Source organism: Hyla sarda, chromosome 5, assembly GCF_029499605.1.
Source record: "Hyla sarda isolate aHylSar1 chromosome 5, aHylSar1.hap1, whole genome shotgun sequence".
In the NCBI taxonomy this organism is placed as follows: domain Eukaryota; kingdom Metazoa; phylum Chordata; class Amphibia; order Anura; family Hylidae; genus Hyla; species Hyla sarda.
This window is the reverse complement of record NC_079193.1, coordinates 240,624,032-240,645,501: the sequence shown is the minus strand read 5'-3', so window position 1 is coordinate 240,645,501 and position 21,470 is coordinate 240,624,032. Positions and strand designations below refer to the sequence as shown.

Below are 21,470 nucleotides of genomic sequence, written 5' to 3'. Positions count from 1 at the left end.
CTTAGAGTCCCCATTAAATTTGTCCGGCAAGGACAGGCGGAGGCTAGGAGTGGCCACTCGCTGCGGAAGGGGTGCAGGAGGTGGCGGAGGAGATGGTTGCTGCTGCAGTTGCGACTGAAGTTGGTGCACAATGGTGGACATTTCCGACATCCGGTGGGTTAGATGGGCGATCTGTCGGGATTGCTGGGCGACCACCGTGGTGAGATCAGAGATGGAATGCTGGGGAACCTCAGCGGGATCCATGGCCGGATCTACTGTCACGATGCCGGCTGGCAGGAGGTGGATCCTCTGTGCCAGAGAGGGATGGCGAGGACCGTGCTAGTGGACCGGTTCTAAGACACTACTGGTTTTCACCAGAGCCCGCCGCAAAGCGGGATGGTCTTGCTGCGGCGGTAGTGACCAGGTCGTATCCACTAGCAACGGCTCACCTCTCTGGCTGCTGAAGATAGGCGAGGTACAAGGGAATAGGCAGAAGCAAAGTCGGACGTAGCAGAAGGTCGGGGGCAGGCGGCAAGGTTCGTAGTCAGGGGAGATAGCAGTAGTTCTGGTACACAGGGTATAAACACACAAAACGCTTTCACTAGGCACAAGGGCAACAAGATCCGGCAAGGAAGTGCATAGGAGGAGGTTAGATATAGTCAAGGACCAGGTGCGAGCCAATTAAGCTAATTGGGCCAGGCACCAATCATTGGTGCACTGGCCCTTTAAGTCTCAGGGAGCTGGCGCGCGCGCGCCCTAGAGAGCGGAGCCGCGCGCGCCAGCACATGACAGCAGGGGACGGGAACGGGTAAGTGACCTGGGATGCGATTCGCGAGCGGGCGCGTCCCGCTGTGCGAATCGCATCCCCAACGGCCATGACAGAGCAGCGCTCCCGGTCAGCGGGACTGACCGGGGAGCTGCAGGGAGAAAGACGCCGTGAGCGCTCCGGGGAGGAGCGGGGACCCGGAGCGCTAGGCGTAACATTGCTGCTTATGCCCATTACAGTTATTGGAGCTTATTTGCAATACTACACACAACACATGAATAATAGCGGTGCTATTATCCACGTACTATTTATTTTAAATCTAATACATCATTTCTACTTGCCAGGTATACATTCAGAAAATCTTCAGACACTTTTTTTTACATCTTATTTTTGCAGCATACATAATTTAAATAGTAGGGATTTGAAAGATCTGAAAAATTTTATACAGCACAAGCATTTATTTAGTACTTAAAATTATCTAAGCCAGCAATTCCCAACAAGGGTGCTGTGGAGTACCTCTAAAATAAGATTATCATATACAGATGTGCTTAAAGTTTACTTGTTATTAGCAAAATCTTTTTAAATAATGTAGAAAATAACATTAAGGACTCCTTCACATGGACGGATCCGCAGCATATTTTACTTGCAGATCCGCCAATGATGAACCCTACAGTGTTGCTTCCACTGCGGATTTCCACTATGAGCAGACACACTGCGATGTGTGAGTTACCGCGTGCATGCGCAGTATACGCGCGCACATCGCAGCCACTGCCTCTGCTCCCTGAGCAAGGCTGAGAGCAGCCGTGATGTGTTTATTCGCACATTGCAGTATTGCTGCTCATAGCGGCATATTGCTGCTATGAGCAGGCACAGATGGAAGCAACACTGTAGGGTCCATCGTTGGTGCATCTGCAGCGTAAAATACTGGATGCGTCCGTGTGAACGAGCCCTAAATGTATATTTGTAATGTACATTGATTAAAAATGTGTATGTTTTTGTTCCTGCAGCTATTGCCTGTGTATCTCTGTAAAAAGATGAAGTACAGGAATTGTGTGTGGACAAACAGGGCTCTGTGCACTGAGGACAAGCAGGGCACTGTACACTGAGGACAAGCAGGGCTCTGTACACTGAGGACAAGCAGGGCTCTGTGTAGTGAGGACAAGAAGGGCTCTTTACACTGAGGACAAGAGGGCTCTGTACACTGAGGTCAAGCAGGGCTCTGTGCACTGAGGACAAGCAGGGCTCTGTGCACTGAGGACAAGCTGGGCTCTGTGCACTGAGGACAAGCAGGGCTCTGTGCACTGAGGACAAGCAGGGCTTTGTACACTGAAGACAAGCAGGGCTCTGTGCACTGAGGACAAGCAGGGCTCTGTACACTGTGGACAAGCAGGACTCTGTGCACTGATGACAAGCAGGGCTCTGTGCAGTGAGGACAAGCAGGGCTCTGTACACTGAGGACAAGCAGGGCTCTGTACACTGAGGACAGGCAGGGCTCTGTACACTGAGGACAAGCAGGGCTCTGTACACTGAGGACTTCAGTTTGTGGTGCTTTACCGACAAGATGACAAGGGAGTCAGGTGTAGGGTTAAGGTACTTTTTATTATTTGTCATAAAAAGTACAGTGCAGGTACAGAAAACATGTTTCGGAGGGGCTCCCTCCTTCGTTAGGTCTTAACAAACACGATGTCTGTACCTGCACTGTACTTTTTATGACAAATAATAAAAAGTACCTTAACCCTACACCTGACTCCCATGTCATCTCGTAGGTGAAGCGCCACAAACTGAAGTCAGACTTTCCATTGGAAGGAAAGGAATCCCTGCCGGGATTTCCACCTCTCCACATCTGCTTTTTCTGTATTACTTATCGTAAAGGGGTACTCCGGTAGAAAACTATTTATTACATTTTTTTTTTCATATCAACTGGCTCCAGAAAGTTAAACAGATTTGTAAATAACTTCTACTAAAAAATCTTAATCCTTACAGTACTTATCAGCTGATGTATACTACAGAGGAAGGTGAGTTGTTCTTTTCTGTCTGACCACAGTGCTCTCTGCTGACACATCTGTCCCTGTCAGGAACTGCTCAGAGAAGGAGCAAATCCCCATAGCTAATTTCTCCTGCTCTGGACAGTTCCTGACACGGACAGAGGTATCAGCAGAGAGCACTGTGGTCAGACTGGAAAGAACTTCACAACTTCCTCTGAAGTATACAGCAGCTGATCAGTACTGGAAGGATTAAGATTTCTAATAGAAGTAATTTACATATCTGTTTAAATTTCTGGAGCCAGTTGATATTAAAAAAGAGAGAGAGAGAGAGAGAGAGAGAGAGAGAGAGAGAGAGAGAGAGAGAGAGAGAGAGAGCAGAAAAGGCATTTTTCTGCTTTTTAAAACTTTTTAAAAGCACCAAACCCCTTGGAAGTAGTCAAAAGATAGCATTTATTCCAAGCACAAATCAACGCATTTCAGACCCGAAACGGGCCCTTCATCGGGACAAGGTGCTGATCAGTTCAGGTCTGAAACGCGTTGATTTGTGCTTGGAATAAATGCTATCTTTAGTCTAATTGGTCTACATTGTTGGACTGACTACTCCAAGGGGTCTGGCGCTTTGAAAAGTTCAGTTTTCATGCCTTTTCTGCTGCCTTTTTTAAACAGTAGGATCTTTGTCTTCACTTGTAAAGGCCTCTTTTCATATGGGTTGAAATCAAGACTTCTCCAGCTTAGCCGTTATTGATTCTTGTCAGAGTAATGTTTAAAGGGGTACTCTGCTGCTGAGTGATCAGAACAAAATGTTCTTAACGCTTGACGCTGGGGGCTCGTGATGTCACGGCCCCAACCCCTTGTGGCACCACAACCCGCTCTCTCAATGCAAGTGTATGGGAGGGGGCGTGGTGGCCACCACGCCCCCTCCCATAGACTTTCATTGAGGGGGAGGGTGTGGCATCATGAGGGGGCAGGACCAGTGACATCACAAACCCCTGCTCTAAGAGTTCGGAACATTTTGTTCCAAACACTGAGCAGTGAAGTACCCCTTTAATCTCAGAAGCTTTTCTCAAGGCTGAGATAGATGAATTACTAATTCTTTGGTAAGGGGGCCCTGTGTTAAAAAATATATAAAAATTATAAGTCCCCCAAGCCTAAAAAGTTTGGAAAACATTGATCTAAGCTATTAAAGGTTTAATTCATTTAAGTAAATTTAAGACATTTTTTCAGGTACTTAAAGATTTTATTCCACACGTCAGCCGAATATGTGATGAAGATGGCAAAATTGATGATTTGTATTTTGAACTTAACAAACTTGCATATGAAAGTAAGTACATAAAGAAACATGACTGCAGACTGGTGATAAATGTGCAGCTTTTAATGTAACAAATGGCAATGTCTTCTCCTTACAGCAATATGCTCTGTTCTCTATAATGAAAGATGCGGACTTCTCCAAGAGGCATGTACAGAGGATGCGTTGTTATTCATACAGTCAGTGAAAAAGGTTGTGTATTATACATACAACAAAATTTACATCTAAAGAGCTTGTAGGCAAACATTTTACCCTTTCCTTAGGCCAATTGAATTCATGTATGACTTTAACCCCTTAAGGACGCAGGGTTTTTCCATTTTTGCATTTTCTTTTTTTTTTCATCACCTTCTAAAATCATAACGCTTTCAATTTTGCACATAAAATTCCATATTGATGGCTTATTTTTTGCGACACCAATACTACTTTGCAGTGACATTAGTCATTTTACAAAAAAATCCACAGCGAAACAGGAATAAAAATCATTGTGCGACAAAATTGAAGAAAAAATGTCACCTTATCTTTATTCTGTAGGTCCATATGGTTAAAATGATACCCTACCTATATAGGTTGGATATTGTTGTACTTTGGAAAAAAATCATAACTACATGCAGGAAAATGTACACGTAAAAAATTCTCATCTTCTAACCCCTATAACTTTTTTATTTTTCTGCGTATAGGCCGGTATGAGGACAAATTTTTTGCGCCGTGTTCTGAAGTTTTTATTTGTACATTTTTTGTAATGATCAGACTTTTTGATCGCTTTTTTTTCATATTTTCATGATATAAAAAGTGACCAAATATACGCTATTTTGGACTTTGGAATCTTTTGCGCGTACGCCATTGACTGTGCGGTTTAATTAACGATATATTTTTATAGTTCAGACATTTCCACACGAGGCGATACCACATATGTTTATTTTTATTTACACTGTTTTTTTGGGGGAAAAGGGGGGTGATTCAAACTTTTATTAGGGAAGGGGTTAAATGACCTTTGTTAACTTTTTTCACTTTTTTTTGCAGTCTTATTGCTCCCATAGGAGGCTATAACACTGCACACAATGATCTTTTACCCTGATCCCTGCAAAGCCATAGCGCGATTACTCAAGCCTGTAGCTCAGGCTTGGATCAATCAAATGCCGATCGGACGCAACGGAGCAAGGTAAGGGGGTCTCCGCTCGTGTCCCAGCTGATCGGGACATTGCAATTTTATCTTTATGTCCCGATCAGCCTGACTGAGCTGCCGGTACTTTCATTTTTAGACGCGGCGATCAACTTTGATCGCCGCGTCTAAAGGGTTAATAGCGCGCGGCACAATGATCGGTGCCGCACGCTATTAGCCCAGGGTGCCGGCTATCGTTAGCAGCCAGGACCGACCCGGTGTGATGCGGGTGTGATCCCGTTTTAAACACCGAGATCGGGTGAGGGGCATACAGGTACGCCCTTCATCCTGAAGGAGTTAAAATATTTGTTTGCCATTTCTACATAAATTAGGACATTCAGGAACCAATTACATAATATCTTGTACCCCCTGCAGATGTTGTCCCCTTTACTCACATACCACAATGATTACCCTTTAAAGAGCACCTCTCATGATCTTGTTAAATTTTATAATCCTTCCAGTTCACTGCCCCTTCATGATAAACCACCCCTCTGCCTCTATTTTTATTATATTTTAGTTTTCTACCTTGATATTGCTCTGTATTTTCTTCTCAGTCAGATTCACAGACTGGGAAGGGGCAAGGTGTGACATCATCTGAAAGCATATAGGGGAGGACTGCCTCCTTCACTCTGCTACACACACCCCGGAGCAGTTCAGTGTGTGGGATGAGCTATGATTGGCTAAGACTGCACATACACCCCTCAGCACTCCAGACTACATTTCCTCATTTTAGTACTCTGCCAGACCAGCAGGAGTCTAAAGTCTGAGCAAGAGATGGGGGGGGGGGGGGGGGGGAGGGTGCTCTGGACAAGTAGGGAGACACCTAGTGGCAGCTTTTTTTTTAACACAAATAAAACATAGAAAACTTCATTTTTCTTTTGTAAAAGTACATTAGAAAGATTTTTGTATTTACCATAAGGAGTGCAATAGAAAAAAAATTGCTTTAATGACAGTGATCATTTAAATATTTTGCCATGTATGGGGCACACAGTTTACTGATTCTTTAGGATTTATGTAGAAATACTTTACAAACAAGTAGATATAGCTATACATCACCATTTCATGTGTGCACAGTAGAAGTCCTTTTAGAGTTCTGCATATACAAGCCAAGTGAGCATGCTCTTCCTGAGGACTTGGGCACACCACTAGGAGCTTACAGATGATGCATAGACCCATCAGGTGTGATGTTTCACAGGTACCCCCTTCATCAGATATGCCTACAAGATGTGTCCACTCTCTTTTTTTATCCTAATTATTTGTTACTGGGCTCCCTAGTACTCTACACCAATAAAAACAAACCAGTGAACCAAATACATATAAAAAAAGGAATACACATCTTAGAGGAATTGATTGGGAATTGATAAACATTAAAGGGGTTATCCAACATAAGGTAAATTGAGAAATGAAGTGTCATACAGTAATGGACATGCTTACCAAGGGTCTGTACTTATGTTGGTGGTAAATCGCCATGATCTGTACTTTGTTTTTGTGGCCTTTCTCAGACTATAGTCCCGTGGATCTTTTCTTCAAGGTAGGAGGTGACTTATTTCCATCCCACATATTGAGCTGTGTCTCTGTGGGAAAATGAATGCACACACGTGTGCCATGGTAACTTCACAGACAACAGGCGAAGCAGCCAAGCTTTTTCAGCACTTGACCTGTGATATTTTGTCTCGAGCCCCACACCAAGCAACAAAAGGTCCAAGACAACACAATTTTTTCAAAGCATCAGATAATGAACTTCCTGGGGGGGAGGGGGGGCGGATTCAAAGAAATTTGACACCAGCCACCAAACATAAGTTAGAAAAGTATATTAGTAACTAGTCTAACGTTTGTTGCCCCCTGTCTCACATTCAAAGAAAAACAAATCCAGGGATACCCCCTTTATAGTGACACTCCTTAATTAATTCCTTTTGGAGTTAGCGTTTGCATATACCAAATCTAATGGACTTTGTGTTACAAGAATTTGTTCTTTATCTCTGCCTCACTCTGTCCCTCCACATGCTCCAATGTCACCCATCTCAAATAACATACCTGGTGACCAACTTTAGCAAAATGCAGAATTTTTCTTCTGTGATCTTTCCCTATACCCAAGGATTGCTGTACTGTTTTCAAACAAATTTTAACTGCTCCACCATCCCATATTGGAAACTTAACATATACACTAGATTAGTGGAGTTACATGTAAAGTGCCCACATACTGAGACTTAAGTCTCTTTGGTGGGATGTTATACATATATTATATTTCACTTTTATGAAAGCAGAACAATTTTGGCAACCAAGACATGGAAATGTATCTTTCTTACAGGGTGTCACGATTCGGCTTACGGGTTGTGGATCCGCTGTGTCAGCGAGGGATTGGCGTGGACCGTGCTAGTGGACCGGTTCTAAGAGGCTACTGGTTTTCACCAGAGCCCGCCGCAAAGCGGGATGGTCTTGCTGCGGCAGTAGCAACCAGGTCGTATCCACTAGCAACGGCTCAACCTCACTGACTGCTGAGAAGACGTGGGACAGAAGGACAAGGCAGAGGCAAGGTCAGACGTATGTCACGATGCCGGCTGGCAGGTAGTGGATCCTCTGTGCCAGAGAGGGATGGCGAGGACCGCGCTAGTGGACCGGTTCTAAGCCACTACAGGTTTTCACCAGAGCCCGCCGCAAAGCGGGATGGTCTTGCTGCGGCGGTAGTGACCAGGTCGTATCCACTAGCAACGGCTCACCTCTCTGACTGCTGAAGATAGGCGAGGTACAAGGGAGTAGGCAGAAGCAAGGTCGGACGTAGCAGAAGGTCGAGGCAGGCAGCAAGGATCGTAGTCAGGGGCAACAGCAGGAGGTCAGGAACACGGGCTAGGAACAGACAAGGGAACGCTTTCACTAGGCACTAAGGCAACAAGATCCGGCAAGGGAGTGCAGGGGAAGTGAGGTGATATAGGGAAGTGCACAGGTGGAAACTAATTAGGCTAATTGGAAGATTGGGCCAGGCACCATCATAGGTGCACTGGCCCTTTAAATCGCAGAGACCCGGCGCGCGCGCGCCCTAGGGAGCGGGGCCGCGCGCGCCGGGACAGGACCGACGGAGAGCGAGTCAGGTACGGGGACCGGGGTGCGCATCGCGAGCGGGCGCCACCCGCATCGCGAATCGCATCCCGGCTGGAGGCGGGACCGCAGCGCACCCGGTCAGTGGATCTGACCGGGGCGCTGCAGCAACGAGGATGAGGCGAGCGCTCCGGGGAGGAACGGGGACCCGGAGCGCTCGGCGTAACAGTACCCCCCCCCTTGGGTCTCCCCCTCTTCTTGGGGCCAAAGAACCTGAGGAAAAAAAAGTCAATTTTTCCGTGATGAGGTCCGATGCACATTAGGAGGGGTTCTGTGCGGAAACGCATGAGACAGTCCAATCTTTCATTGTTAATACAATAGATGTAGAGGGGTCTGGCGAGACTGGTCACAGGGACGTAGAACCTGTTGATAAGAGAGGCCAAAAATTTTTTTCCTGCAGATCCGGAATCCAAGAAGACCATAGTAGAGAAGGTAGAGGCAGATATCCGCACAGGCACAGTAAGGCGTGGAGAAGCAGAGTTGACATCAAGAACTGTGTCACCTTTGTGCGGAGTCAGCGTACGTCTTTCCAGGCGGGGAGGACGGATAGGACAATCCTTCAGGAAGTGTTCGGTACCGGCATAGTACAGGCAAAGATTCTCCATGCGGCGTCGTGTCCTCTCTTGAGGTGTCAAGCGAGACCGGTCAACTTGCATAGCCTCCGCGGCGGGAAGCACAGGAACGGATTGCAGAGGACCAGAGGAGAGAGGAGCCGGGGAGAAAAAACGCCTCGTGCGAACAAAGTCCATATCCAGGCGGAGCTCCAGACGCCATCCGGAAGAACGCATGTCAATGCGAGTGGCAAGATGAATGAGTTCATGCAGGTTAGCAGGAGTCTCTCGTGCGGCCAGAACATCTTTAATGTTGCTGGATAGGCCTTTTTTAAAGGTCGCGCAGAGAATCTCACTATTCCAGGACAACTCGGAAGCAAGAGCACGGAACTGAATGGCGTACTCGCCAACGGAAGAAACACCCTGGGCCAGGTTCAGCAGGGCAGTCTTGGCAGAAGAGGCTCGGGCAGGCTCCTCGAAGACACCACGGACCTCAGCGAAGTAGGACTGGACTGTGGCTGTGGCAGGATCATTGCGGACCCCATCAAATTTGTCCGGCAGGGACAAGCAGGGGTTAGGAGCGGCCGGTTGCTGCGGAGGAGTTGCAGGAGCCGGCGGAGGAGATGGTTGTTGCAGCTGTAGCTGTGACTGAATTTGCTGTATCTGTGACTGAAGATGCAGTGTCACGGAGGTCAAGTATGCCAGCTGTTGATTTCGTTGGGCGATCTTTAGGGCTTGCTGGGCGACCAGTGTAGGGAGGTCGGTGACAACTGGCAGAGGAACTTCAGCGGGATCCATGGCCGGATCTACTGTCACGATGCCGGCTGGCAGGTAGTGGATCCTCTGTGCCAGAGAGGGATGGCGAGGACCGCGCTAGTGGACCGGTTCTAAGCCACTACAGGTTTTCACCAGAGCCCGCCGCAAAGCGGGATAGTCTTGCTGCGGCGGTAGTGACCAGGTCGTATCCACTAGCAACGGCTCACCTCTCTGACTGCTGAAGATAGGCGAGGTACAAGGGAGTAGGCAGAAGCAAGGTCGGACGTAGCAGAAGGTCGAGGCAGGCAGCAAGGATCGTAGTCAGGGGCAACGGCAGGAGGTCAGGAACACGGGCTAGGAACAGACAAGGGAACGCTTTCACTAGGCACTAAGGCAACAAGATCCGGCAAGGGAGTGCAGGGGAAGTGAGGTGATATAGGGAAGTGCACAGGTGGAAACTAATTAGGCTAATTGGAAGATTGGGCCAGGCACCATCATAGGTGCACTGGCCCTTTAAATCGCAGAGACCCGGCGCGCGCGCGCCCTAGGGAGCGGGGCCGCGCGCGCCGGGACAGGACCGACGGAGAGCGAGTCAGGTACGGGGACCGGGGTGCGCATCGCGAGCGGGCGCCACCCGCATCGCGAATCGCATCCCGGCTGGAGGCGGGACCGCAGCGCACCCGGTCAGTGGATCTGACCGGGGCGCTGCAGCAACGAGGATGAGGCGAGCGCTCCGGGGAGGAACGGGGACCCGGAGCGCTCGGCGTAACAACGTAGCAGAAGGTCGGGGGCAGGCGGCAAGGTTCGTAGTCAGGATGGATAGCAGAAGTTCAGGTACACAGGCTTTGGACACACTAAACGCTTTCACTGGCACAAGGCAACAAGATCCGGCAAGGGAGTGCAAGGGAGGAGATCAGATATAGCCAGGGAGCAGGTGGAAGCCAATTAAGCTAATTGGGCCAGGCACCAATCATTGGTGCACTGGCCCTTTAAGTGTCAGAGAGCTGGCGCGCGCGCGCCCTAGAGAGCGGAGCCGCGCGCGCCAGCACATGACAGCAGGGGACCGGGACGGGTAAGTGACCTGGGATGCGATTCGCGAGCGGGCGCGTCCCGCTGTGCGAATCGCATCCCCAACGGCCATGACAGTGCAGCGCTCCCGGTCAGCGGGACTGACCGGGGCGCTGCAGGGAGAAAGGCGCCGTGAGCGCTCCGGGGAGGAGCGGGGACCCGGAGCGCTAGGCGTAACACAGGGCTGTAAAAATATTATGGTAAAGAATATCCTATCCTCTTTATTCTTATTGTCCCTTTGACTGGCACTCCTATCTTGAAGCATGATGATCTTTTTTACCTCCAACCTCACCTTTTGTATTTCTCTATTGTAGCCCTTTTCAACAAACTTATCTTAAATTTTTCCCATTTCTTTATAATACTCCTCACTCTTACATTCACTGACTTTACTTGACCATACCTAGGAAATCTCAGGCTGGCTGTCTCCGAATAATCTGTCTAGGTGGCAAGACATATTCTTCACCTATAAAACATGTGCTAATTCTGGTCGTAAGACTTTCTTAAAGTCTGAAGGATGTGCTGGCCATGTCCAGGTCAGTTTGCATATGCTTAAAGGAGTACTCCAGCGCAAAATAACTTATCCCTTATCCAAAGGATAGGGGATAAGTTATAGATCGCAGAGGGTCCGAGCACTTGGGCCCCCCAGGATTTCCTGGACGGGGCCGCGGCAGTCTGCTGGAAGTGAAGTTTTGTCACCAGCAGAAAGCTGCGGCAGACATGCCCCCTCCATGTATCTCTATGGGATTCATTGAGTGGGCGTGTCGACCGCCGCATCATGCGGGGACGGAACACCCCTTTCATGTATATTGCCGCGGCCCGTGCCGAAGATCTATAACTTATGCCCCATCCTTCTGATAGGGGATAAGTTATTTTGCACTATAGATGTCCTTTAACATAAAAGAATCCCAAACACCAGTATAGCCTAAAAAGCGATCAGAAAGTATGATCATCACCACAATGGTACTGATAAAAACTACAGATCACGGCGCAAAAAAATAACTGTAATACAGGCCAGTAAATAAAAAAAATAAAAAAAGTTATAGCAGTCAGAAAATGTCAAGTAAAATATATATATATTTTTTTAAGTTTTGATTTTTTTTTTAATTAGTAAAACAACTATAGAAATTGGGTATTATTTTAATTGCACCGACCTAAAGTATCAAGATTACATGTTAGTTTGAACTCACGGTGAATGGCGTAAAGAAGTAAAAACTCCAAATTTGCTAAATAGTTTTTTTTTTTTATATATTTCACTATGGAGCATATGTTATGGAAAAATAAACAAAGATATTACAAAGTACAATTGTTCCTGAAAAAAATAAGCCCCTACGTGGAAGTGTAGATGAGAAAATAATAGATATATAGCTGTTAAAGGGCGAGGAGGCTGTTAAAGGGCGAGGAGGATAAAATGAAAAAGCGACAACAAAAATTGGCCTGGTCCTTAACGGGTTAAGCGCATCTTCCTACTTTTCCGTGCAAAAATTTTTTCCTGAACATTTCTTAATCTGCAACATTCCAACACGCTGCATCTCTTACACCGAAAAGGAATATTTTTTTGCCTTTTTTCATTTAAAAAAGAAAACAAAATTTGCTATTTGTTACCATCTGTTTAAGCATTTCATTACATGTTGCTGTAACTTTGACAATAACTTAAAGGGGGACTCTGGTGGAAAACTTTTATTTTTTAAATCAACTGGTGCCAGAAAGTTAAACAGATTTGTAAATTACTTATATTAAGAAATCTTAATCCTTCCAGTACTTATTAGCTGCTGAATACTACAGAGGAAATTCTTTTCTTTTTGGAACACAGTGCTCTCTGCTGATCTCACGAGCACAGTGCTCTCTGCTGACATATCTGCCCATTTTAGGAACTGTCCAGAGCAGCATATGTTTGCTATGGGGATTTTCTCCTACTCTGGACAGTTCTTAAAATGGACAGAGGTGTCAGCAGAGAGCACTGTGCTCATGATGTCAGCAGAGAGCTCTGTGTTCCAAAAAGAAAATAATTTCCTCTGTAGTATTCAGCAGCTAATAAGTACTGGAAGGATTAAGATTTTTTAATAGCAGCAACTTACAAATCTGTTTAACTTTCTGGAACCAGTTGATTTAAAAAAAAAAAAGTTTTCCACCGGAGTACCCCTTCAGTGTTATACAGGACTTTTATGGCTTCTAGACAATGTTATACAAACATTTTGGGGGTTATTGCTGAGGTCCAGGTTAGCCACACACCTTTTTGGTAAGAACCAATAATTTTTTTGCCAAAATTCAGCCAATCTGCTTAATCAAGCATTTAAAAAGTTTACTCACTATTTACTACAATAAATAGCATTTCACCATCATACCGCTTTCTTTTCAAATGTTGCTATTCTTTTATGGTTCTTTGATGATGTTGTAACCTGTTCATAAATAGTCAAAATATTTTTCTTGCAGATGATGCACTATTTAGGCCCACTCATTGTAACCTCGGCAAATCTTCATAAACAATTTAATACAAAAACATGGAAAAGTCATACTGAAGCCTGGGACAATATATTTGCAGCAGGTAATCATGTAGAAGTAAAAGTGGTATTCCGCTCCCAGACATCTTATCCCATAGGGGGTGTGGCATGACGTCACGACCACGGCCACCAAAACCCAGCGTACTGAACATGATGTTCAGAAGCCGGGTGACAGTGCGGAGATCGTGGGGGACCCCTGCAGTCAGACATCTTATCTCCCATCCTTTGGATAGGGAATAAGATGTCTAGGGCCAGAGTACCCCTTTAAAGATACTATTTATATTTTACATATGTGCCTGATCATTTAAATTGGATTCATAAGAAAGACTGTTTAACCCCTTAACGACAATGGACCCAAATGGGACCTTACGCACCATGACATACATTTACGTCATGTGCATGGACCGGTAATCGCATCATGCAAGGCAGGTCCCAGCTGCTGTCAGCAGCCAGGGATGCATCGGTGATGGCAGACATCAGCGATCGCTGTGATGTCAGCCATTAATCCCTCAGATGTCATGAACAATACAGATCACGGCATCTGCGGCATTTTGGGCGTATAAATGGATGACTGGATCACCCACGGCGCTGCCGCGGGGATCAGATCATCCAACGTGGCGGGCGGAGGTCCCCATACCTGTTCCGGCCGTCATCTCAGGGCCGTCTGCTCTGGTCTGACATCGAGCAGAGCAGGAGATTGCTGATAGTACTGATCAATGCTATGCCTATGCATAGCACTGTTCAGTATCTGCAATCTAATGATTGCTTTAAATAGTCCCCTACTCCCCATATAAAAGTGTAAAAAAAATAGTTAAAAAAGTTTTTTTTAAATGTGAAAAAGCCACTCCAATAAAAATTTAAATAGCCCCTTTATCCAATTTTATGCAAAAAAAGCGTAAAAAAATCTATATATATTTGGTATTGCTGCATGCATTAATGCCCGAATTATCAAAATATAAAAAAATAAAAATTTTAAAAAAAGTCTGCTTTTTTGGCACATTTTATTAATTCAAAAAAAGTGATTAAAAAGTAAAATATAAGCAAAAGTGCTACCGATAAAAACTACACATCATGGAGCAAAAAAATTAGCCCTCATACCGCCCTGTTTACAGAAAAATAAGAAAGTTATAGGTGGTCAAATTAGGGCAATTTCAAACATACTCATTTTGTTTAAAAAGTTTGAGATTTATTTAAAGTGGCACAATTATAAAGAAAGCATATAACAGGGGTATTATTTTATTTGTCTTGACCCACAGAATAAAGAACACATGTCATTTTTACCGTAAAATGTACAGCGTGAAAACAAAACCTACCAAAATTTTATAAATTGCGGTTTTCTTTTCAATTTCCCCATAGAAATAATATTTTTTGGTTGTACCATACATTTTATGGTGAAATGAGTGATGTCACGCAAAAAAACAAGCCATCATATGGGTCTGTGGATAGAAATATTAAAGACTTATGATTTTTAGAAGGCGAGGAGGAAAAAACGAAATGTAAAAATAAAGGGGTACTCCGGTGGAAAACTTTTTTTTTTAAATCAACTGGGGGCCAGAGAGTTAAACAGATTTGTAAATTACTTCTGTTAAAAATTCTTAATCCTTCCAGTACTTATTAGCGGTTGCATACTACAGAGGAAATGTATTTTCTATTGGGATTTCTTTTCTGTCATGAACAAAGTGGTCTCTGCTGACACCTCTGTCCATTTTAGGAACAGTCCAGAGCAGCATGTTTGCTATGGGGATTTTCTCCTGCTCTGGAAAGTTCCTGACATGGACAGAGGTGTCAGCAGAGAGCACTGTGGTCATGACAGAAAAGAAATAAAAAAAAGAAAATAATTTCCTCTGTAGTATACAGCTGCTAATAATTACTGAAAGGATTACGATTTTTTATATAAGTAATTTATAAATCTGTTTATCTTTCTGGCATCAATTGATTTAAAAAAAAAAGATTTCCGACGGTGTACCCCTTTAAAGGGGTACTTCACCCCTAGACATCTTATCCCCTATAAAAAGGATAGGGGATAAGATGTCTGATCACGGGGAGGCCCACTGCTGGGACCCCCAGCGATCTCCCTGCAGCAGCCGGCGTTTGTATAGACGGCTAGCTGCTGCACCGGAGGATTGTGACATCACGGCTACACCCTCTCATGATGTCACGACTACGCCCCCTCAATTCAAGTCTATGGGAGGGGGTGTGGTGGCCATCACACCCCCTCTCATAGACTTGCATGGAGAGGGAGTGTGTGACGTCACGAGGGGGGTATGGCCGTGACGTCAGCACCGCATCGCTAGTCACCAGGCACGGAGCGTTGTTCACAACGTGCACCTGATGACTGTGGTGCCACAGCAGAGATCGCGGAGGATCCCAGTGGTGGGACCCCCGCGATCAGCCATCTTATCCCCTATCCTTTGGATAGGGGATAAGATGTCTAGAGGCGGAGTACCCCTTTAAGGCCAAAATGGGCTTCGTCCTTAAGGGGTTAATATATATAACTGATATGTGTTGCACACATGTCCTTTTTCTCTTTGCAACCGCAAGCTATCATAACTATTGGGCTATCTTTTATCCCCAACAACATCTTCTCCCAGCAACTTAAACTTTGTAAAGGTATTCCTCATCAGTGGAACAAGACTTTAAGATTGCTAAGAGGTCAGGTTTCTTCACTATAAATGGAGAGTGAATTTGAGGCCTTTCTCAAATTTGTATGTTTAAAAGAATATGACAGCAATATAATTCATAATCTGGAGTAGTCCAGAATACAAGTTGGCACTGCTAAGTACACTGTAGAGCATATAGTGGACAACCTAAACCAGATGGTTAGGCACATTTATCTCCACGGGGATCCATCTCTATGGTGGTACTCAAACTTAAACATCGAGAGTCCATAAATATTCACCACTATGTAGAATGAGCAAACGGCACTCACAAAATACTTGATGTGACCATTTTACTCCGCCGTCCAATGGTGTTGGACATAATTTTTCCAGGGCTAGGGGTGACATGTGATAGTTGGTCCAAAAGTCCAAAAAATTTCATTTTATCCAATAGAATAGCAAAATGTTTTGTTTTGAGCTCAGAATGTTGACTTGAATAACAGTACTATGAAAATCTGCAATTCTTTATGTATTTGATCTCTTTTTTTATATGACACCAGTAAGGAATTCTATTGACAAGGGCCTAAAACCTGCCTTTGACCAGAGGAATGATTTACTGAATGCAATTCATTCTGAACGGTCGCTTACGAAGAAACAGCTGTCTGGTCTTTTCACTGAACTTCAAATTGGAGGTGTTGAAACTGTAAGTTCATCAGTTTTCACACAGTGAAGCATTTGTTCAAATAATAATGATAAAAATGACTAAATGTTTGTGTTTATTTAATAGTAGTAGCATTGTTACTCCCCTCTGTATAGTGCTTTATAAATACATATAACATTATTATTTATTTTATTCATTGATATAACACCACCGTATTCCACAGTCCTGTCATCATTCCTCCAATGCCCCCTTTGGGGCTTTAAATTCAATTTTTAAATTGAACTATTAGTATATTTTTGGAATGTGGGAGAAAACCAGTGTACCTGGAAAATGCACAAAAGCATACAAACTCCATGCCTTAGTTGAATTTGAACTCAAGACCCCAAAGCTAGTGTGCCAATAGTTAGTCTCCCCATGGTATGCCCTCTACTTCATAATGCAAAAGAATTGCACACTACTCATAAAATGTAAGGAATAATTTAAATCAAAGATCAAAGATCAGATTTCGACTAAACTAGCTCACTATGGGGGAGATTTATCAAAACTTGTGCAAAGGAAAAGTTGCCCAGTTGCCCATAGCAACCAATCAGATTGCTTCTTTCATTTTGCAGAGGCTTTGTTAAAAATCAAAGAAGCAATCTGATTGGTTGCTATGGGCAACTGGGCAACTTTTCCTTTGCACAGGTTTTGATAAATCTCCCCCTATATTGCTCAAAAAATTGCCATTCATGTCATACAGAAAGGCAGAAAGGTAATATAAACCTATCTTAGAGAGGACAAGGGGTGGATCACCTAGTTACCAAGTTATTTATCCACAATAATAATTGTACACATCAGAATTTTTTTTTTTAAAACAGAAACACTTGGTGCCAATTCTGCTCAGCAATTGCTAGAGTTGAAGTGCTATGTGCATGTAAATGTAACCCATGCATGTTTCACATTGTATCTCAGGGCAAACTCTGCTAGTACAGTAGAATCTCCCAATAGCAGACCTGAGATAAAGGCTGAAAAATCTTTCTAAATGACCAAATACTAAAATAACTTAAAACACACAATAAAAAGCAAAATTACAGTAAAATCTCCCTGTGCCGTTTAATCGTCCCTTATCATCTCCCCCCTTACCATTTTATCTCCCCTTTATACCCTGTGTCACTTTATTCCCCTTGTGCCTTGTGCCAAATCATCCCCCCCTTACCCCCTGGGCCACATAATTTCCCCATGATCTCATTTGTGCCAGAGGGGAGAGGGGGGTTTGATTTGGCACAGGGGGAGTATAGTGGCACAGGGGGATAAAAGGGGTTGAAATGTCACAGGGGGTGGTAAACAGGGGGTGATGAATTTGCACAAAGGGTAGTAAAGGGGATAAAGGGGAATGAAATAGCATGGGAGAATCAAGGGGAATTGATGTGGCACAAGGGGAAATAAAGGGGGGATGATTTGGCACAGGGGTAATTAGATTGCATGGGGGGAGCATGAATGATGTGGCCCGTGGACATACAGAAGCAGGAGGCCACTGTTTAACAGCAGTCTCCTGCTTCTGTGCTGGGGCTGCTGCAGGGGGGAACAGCGAGGGCCAGGGCCCCTTACTGATATTGTATTGGCTGTACGCCCCTGACTGCGGCCTTGTGTACAAGGTAGGGCCTGCACATAAGCCTGGTTGTCCCCTATTTGTAGTGTTTTGTCCCCTATAGGGTGTGTTTTGTCCCCTATTGGGAGTGTTTCATCCCCTTTTGGGGGTGTTTTGTCCTCTATTAGGAGTGTTTTGTCCCCAATAAGGTGTGTCTGCGTCCGCAATTGGGAATGTCCCCTATTCAGAAGGTGCAAATACATTGTCTTATGGGACTCTGCCAGGGGATTAAAAACTGTACGCTATTGGGAGGTGTCCCCTATTGGGAGGCGTCCGCTATGGGAGATTTTACTGTAATACCCTTGTTCCTCACACAAAGGAGTAGATTCGGATGTTATTGGGTTGATGCCCTCCATCTCTTTCAAACATTCCTCAGGTAATATGCAATATTCTGGTTTCTTTCCCATGCTCCTCAGACTGGAAGAGCTGGACTACCTGTGCAACCTAAATGGGCTATATATACTGCCTCATTCTACCTTAGGTGTCAGAGACACTAGCGATATGCTAGAAAGGATAAAGAGAAAAAAAAAATGTTGCCACCATCCCTTTCATTTACTCTATAGCAGGTGACACGTATTCAAGTGTATTAAAGGGGTTCTCTGCCGGAAAACATCTTATCCCCTATCTAAAGGATAGGGGATAAGATGTCCAATGTGGGGGTCCAAACGCTAGGGGCCCCTGCGATCTCCGCTGCGGCACCCCAGGCATCCTGTGCACGGAGCGAACGCCGCTCCGTACCGGATGACTAGCGACCACAGCCACCACGTCCCCTCTATTTATGTCTATGGGAGGAGGCATGACGGCTACATACTAGCTGTCACGCCCCTGCCATAGACATGAATGGAGCGGGCGTGGCGTGACTTCATGAACACAGAAGCTCCAAGCGTTGGAACCCCTGTGATCAGACATCTTATGCCCTATCATTTGAATACGGGATAAGATGTTATGTGACGGAGTATGCTTTTAAAACATATAATGGCATCCATTGACATATTGTAAAGCAGTGTTCCCTCACAAGATTATTTTAACCTGCATGTGTGAGGGATGGTCAAAATGGTAATAAATACTAAATAATATTAATTTAAGAACTTTGTGGCTTATTTATAGCTTTATTAGACTTTTTCCCTCATAATATCCAAGGTGGCTTAACACTACATGACATTTTTTTAAGTACAGTGGGTCACAGACCATGAAAACTTTAGGACCTCTGACATAAAGAAACATATACCATGTGACATGTATAACATGAAAGCCTGTGGGCAACAAATAAAGCACAGCAAGATTATGTTCAACAGACATGGAGGTGGATTTTCCACAGTTATAATCATAGAATATGATATGAGCACTTTAATGCATAAGTAAATGAAGTATATACCATTTATTGAAATTAATAAATAATTGTAGCTATTTATTTTGATTACAGACAGCAAATTCTTTATTGTGGTTGATATTCAACATATCAAGACATGATGATGTGCAGGGGAAGCTTCTCGAGGAAATTCAGATGGTTTTATCACCAGGAGAATCCCCATCTACCGATCATTTACAAAAGATGCCTTATTTAAAATCATGTATTAAGGAATCAATGAGGTTATTATGATATTATATTATGATTCTTACTGTTTTATTATTTGATATAATGTATATCATAGCAAGACGCTCCTTGGAGCCTTAGCTTTATGTGTGAGAACCAATAGTGAAAGCTAATTTACTATTTATATTTCAATGTATAAATAAATGAAAAATACAAATAAACTGGGAAATAAGGTTGGGAGGACTATAATGAAATATCATATGGATATGCTAAAAATGTTTGAACAAAGCTGTAGTTATTTCATTATTTATAACTATGCACCTCCATATTTTAGAGTCACACCTACAGTGCCCTTTACAAGTCGTACGCTAGATGAAGACACAAATCTTGGAGGTTATTTAATTCCACGAGGTGTAAGTATTGCTTGTTTTTAGAGCATATTGACCTGTCTTATGTGTATGGCTTCATGAACCACAAGACACATGAAATAGGCACAGGCTTTCCGATTTTAAAGAAACAATGATTTATAGGGGTATTCCGGCCAAAGATATCTTATTCCCTATCCAAAGGATAGGGAATAAAATGTCTGATTGGTGGGGGACCACCGCTGGGACCCCCGCGATCTCCGTGCAGCACCCGCATTCTATGCAGGGCTGCTGCTCCAGTCTCGGAAAAATCTGCCGTCATGCCCCCCTTCCATATACATGAATGGAGGAGGGCATGGTGTGACAGCGCAAGGGGGCTTGGCAAGACATCACATCTTCAGTCCCGGAAACTCATGCGGGTGCTGCACAGAGATTGCGGGGGGTCCCAGCAGTGGGCTCTTCATGTTCAGACATCTTATCCCCTATCCTTTGTATAGGGGATAATATGTCTTTGGCCGGAATACCCCTTCAATACCTCTCTTTTTAAAATCCATAACTTTTATTTTTTTTAGCTACAGACCCATATGAGGGCTTGTTTTTTAAGTGACCAATTTTACTTTGCAAAGACATCTTTCCTTGTAACATACATTGTACCATGAAACTTACAAATTAATATTTGCAGGCGGAAATCTGCAATTTTGCAACTTTTGTGGGGTCTGGTTTTTACACAGTGCACTTTATGGTAAAATGATACAGAATCATTATCTTTATTCTGTAGGTCAATGCGATTAAAATTATACCCAATCTATATTGCTTTTCTATTACTATACAACTTTAAAAAATGCTAACTTTTTTTTATTTTTTTTTACAAAATTCATATCCATAAAATTGGCCTTTTCTGACCCCTATACCTTTTACATTTTTCAGTATATGGGGATGTATGACAGCTAATTTCTTTGCCCCATAATCTGCAGTTTTTATCTGTACCATTTTAGCTTTGATGGGACTTTTTGATAGCTTTTTAAAATTTTCTTCTGATATATGATATGATTAAAAATCAGTTTTTTTAATGTTTGATATTTTTTTTACGTTTACACCATTTACCATGTGGGATCACAAATGTATATTTTAATAGTTTGGACATTTACGCATGCGGCGATACCAAATATGTACAGTTTTTTTTTTTTTTTGTACAATGGTAAAATAAGGGTAATTCAATTTTTATTATTTTTATTGGGGGGGGGGGGGGTATATCACTTTAGAAACTTTTTCTTACACTTTTTAAGTCCCCAAAGGGGTCGTTGATATGCAGTTATTAGATTGCATTTACTATAGACACCCTCTGAGTTACCGGAGATCTTTCACTTTCACTTTAGATGCTGTGATCCACATTGATCACGGTGCCTAAAGGATTAGCGACCGGCAGCAGCAGGATTTCCACTGCCTGTCATTAACAGTGAGTGTCTGGCTCGCTTAAAAGCCATGTAAGGATTCAGGGTGCACAGGTACACACTTGGTCCAAGAT

At 44.0% G+C, this 21,470-nt stretch overlaps 1 protein-coding gene across 2 annotated transcripts in view; it reads left to right on the top strand.

Annotated features, from left to right (window-relative positions):
• The window catches only part of LOC130273902 (1,25-dihydroxyvitamin D(3) 24-hydroxylase, mitochondrial-like), a 33,119-nt gene that overhangs the window by 6,394 nt on the left and 5,255 nt on the right, over positions 1-21,470 (top strand). For both annotated transcript variants that reach the window (XM_056521400.1, XM_056521399.1), the window contains exons 4-9: positions 3,955-4,051; positions 4,137-4,228; positions 13,094-13,205; positions 16,319-16,461; positions 19,470-19,636; positions 19,915-19,993. In XM_056521400.1, coding sequence (XP_056377375.1) covers positions 3,955-4,051; positions 4,137-4,228; positions 13,094-13,205; positions 16,319-16,461; positions 19,470-19,636; positions 19,915-19,993 — 690 coding nt within the window. The remainder of the gene's footprint in view (positions 1-3,954; positions 4,052-4,136; positions 4,229-13,093; positions 13,206-16,318; positions 16,462-19,469; positions 19,637-19,914; positions 19,994-21,470) is intronic.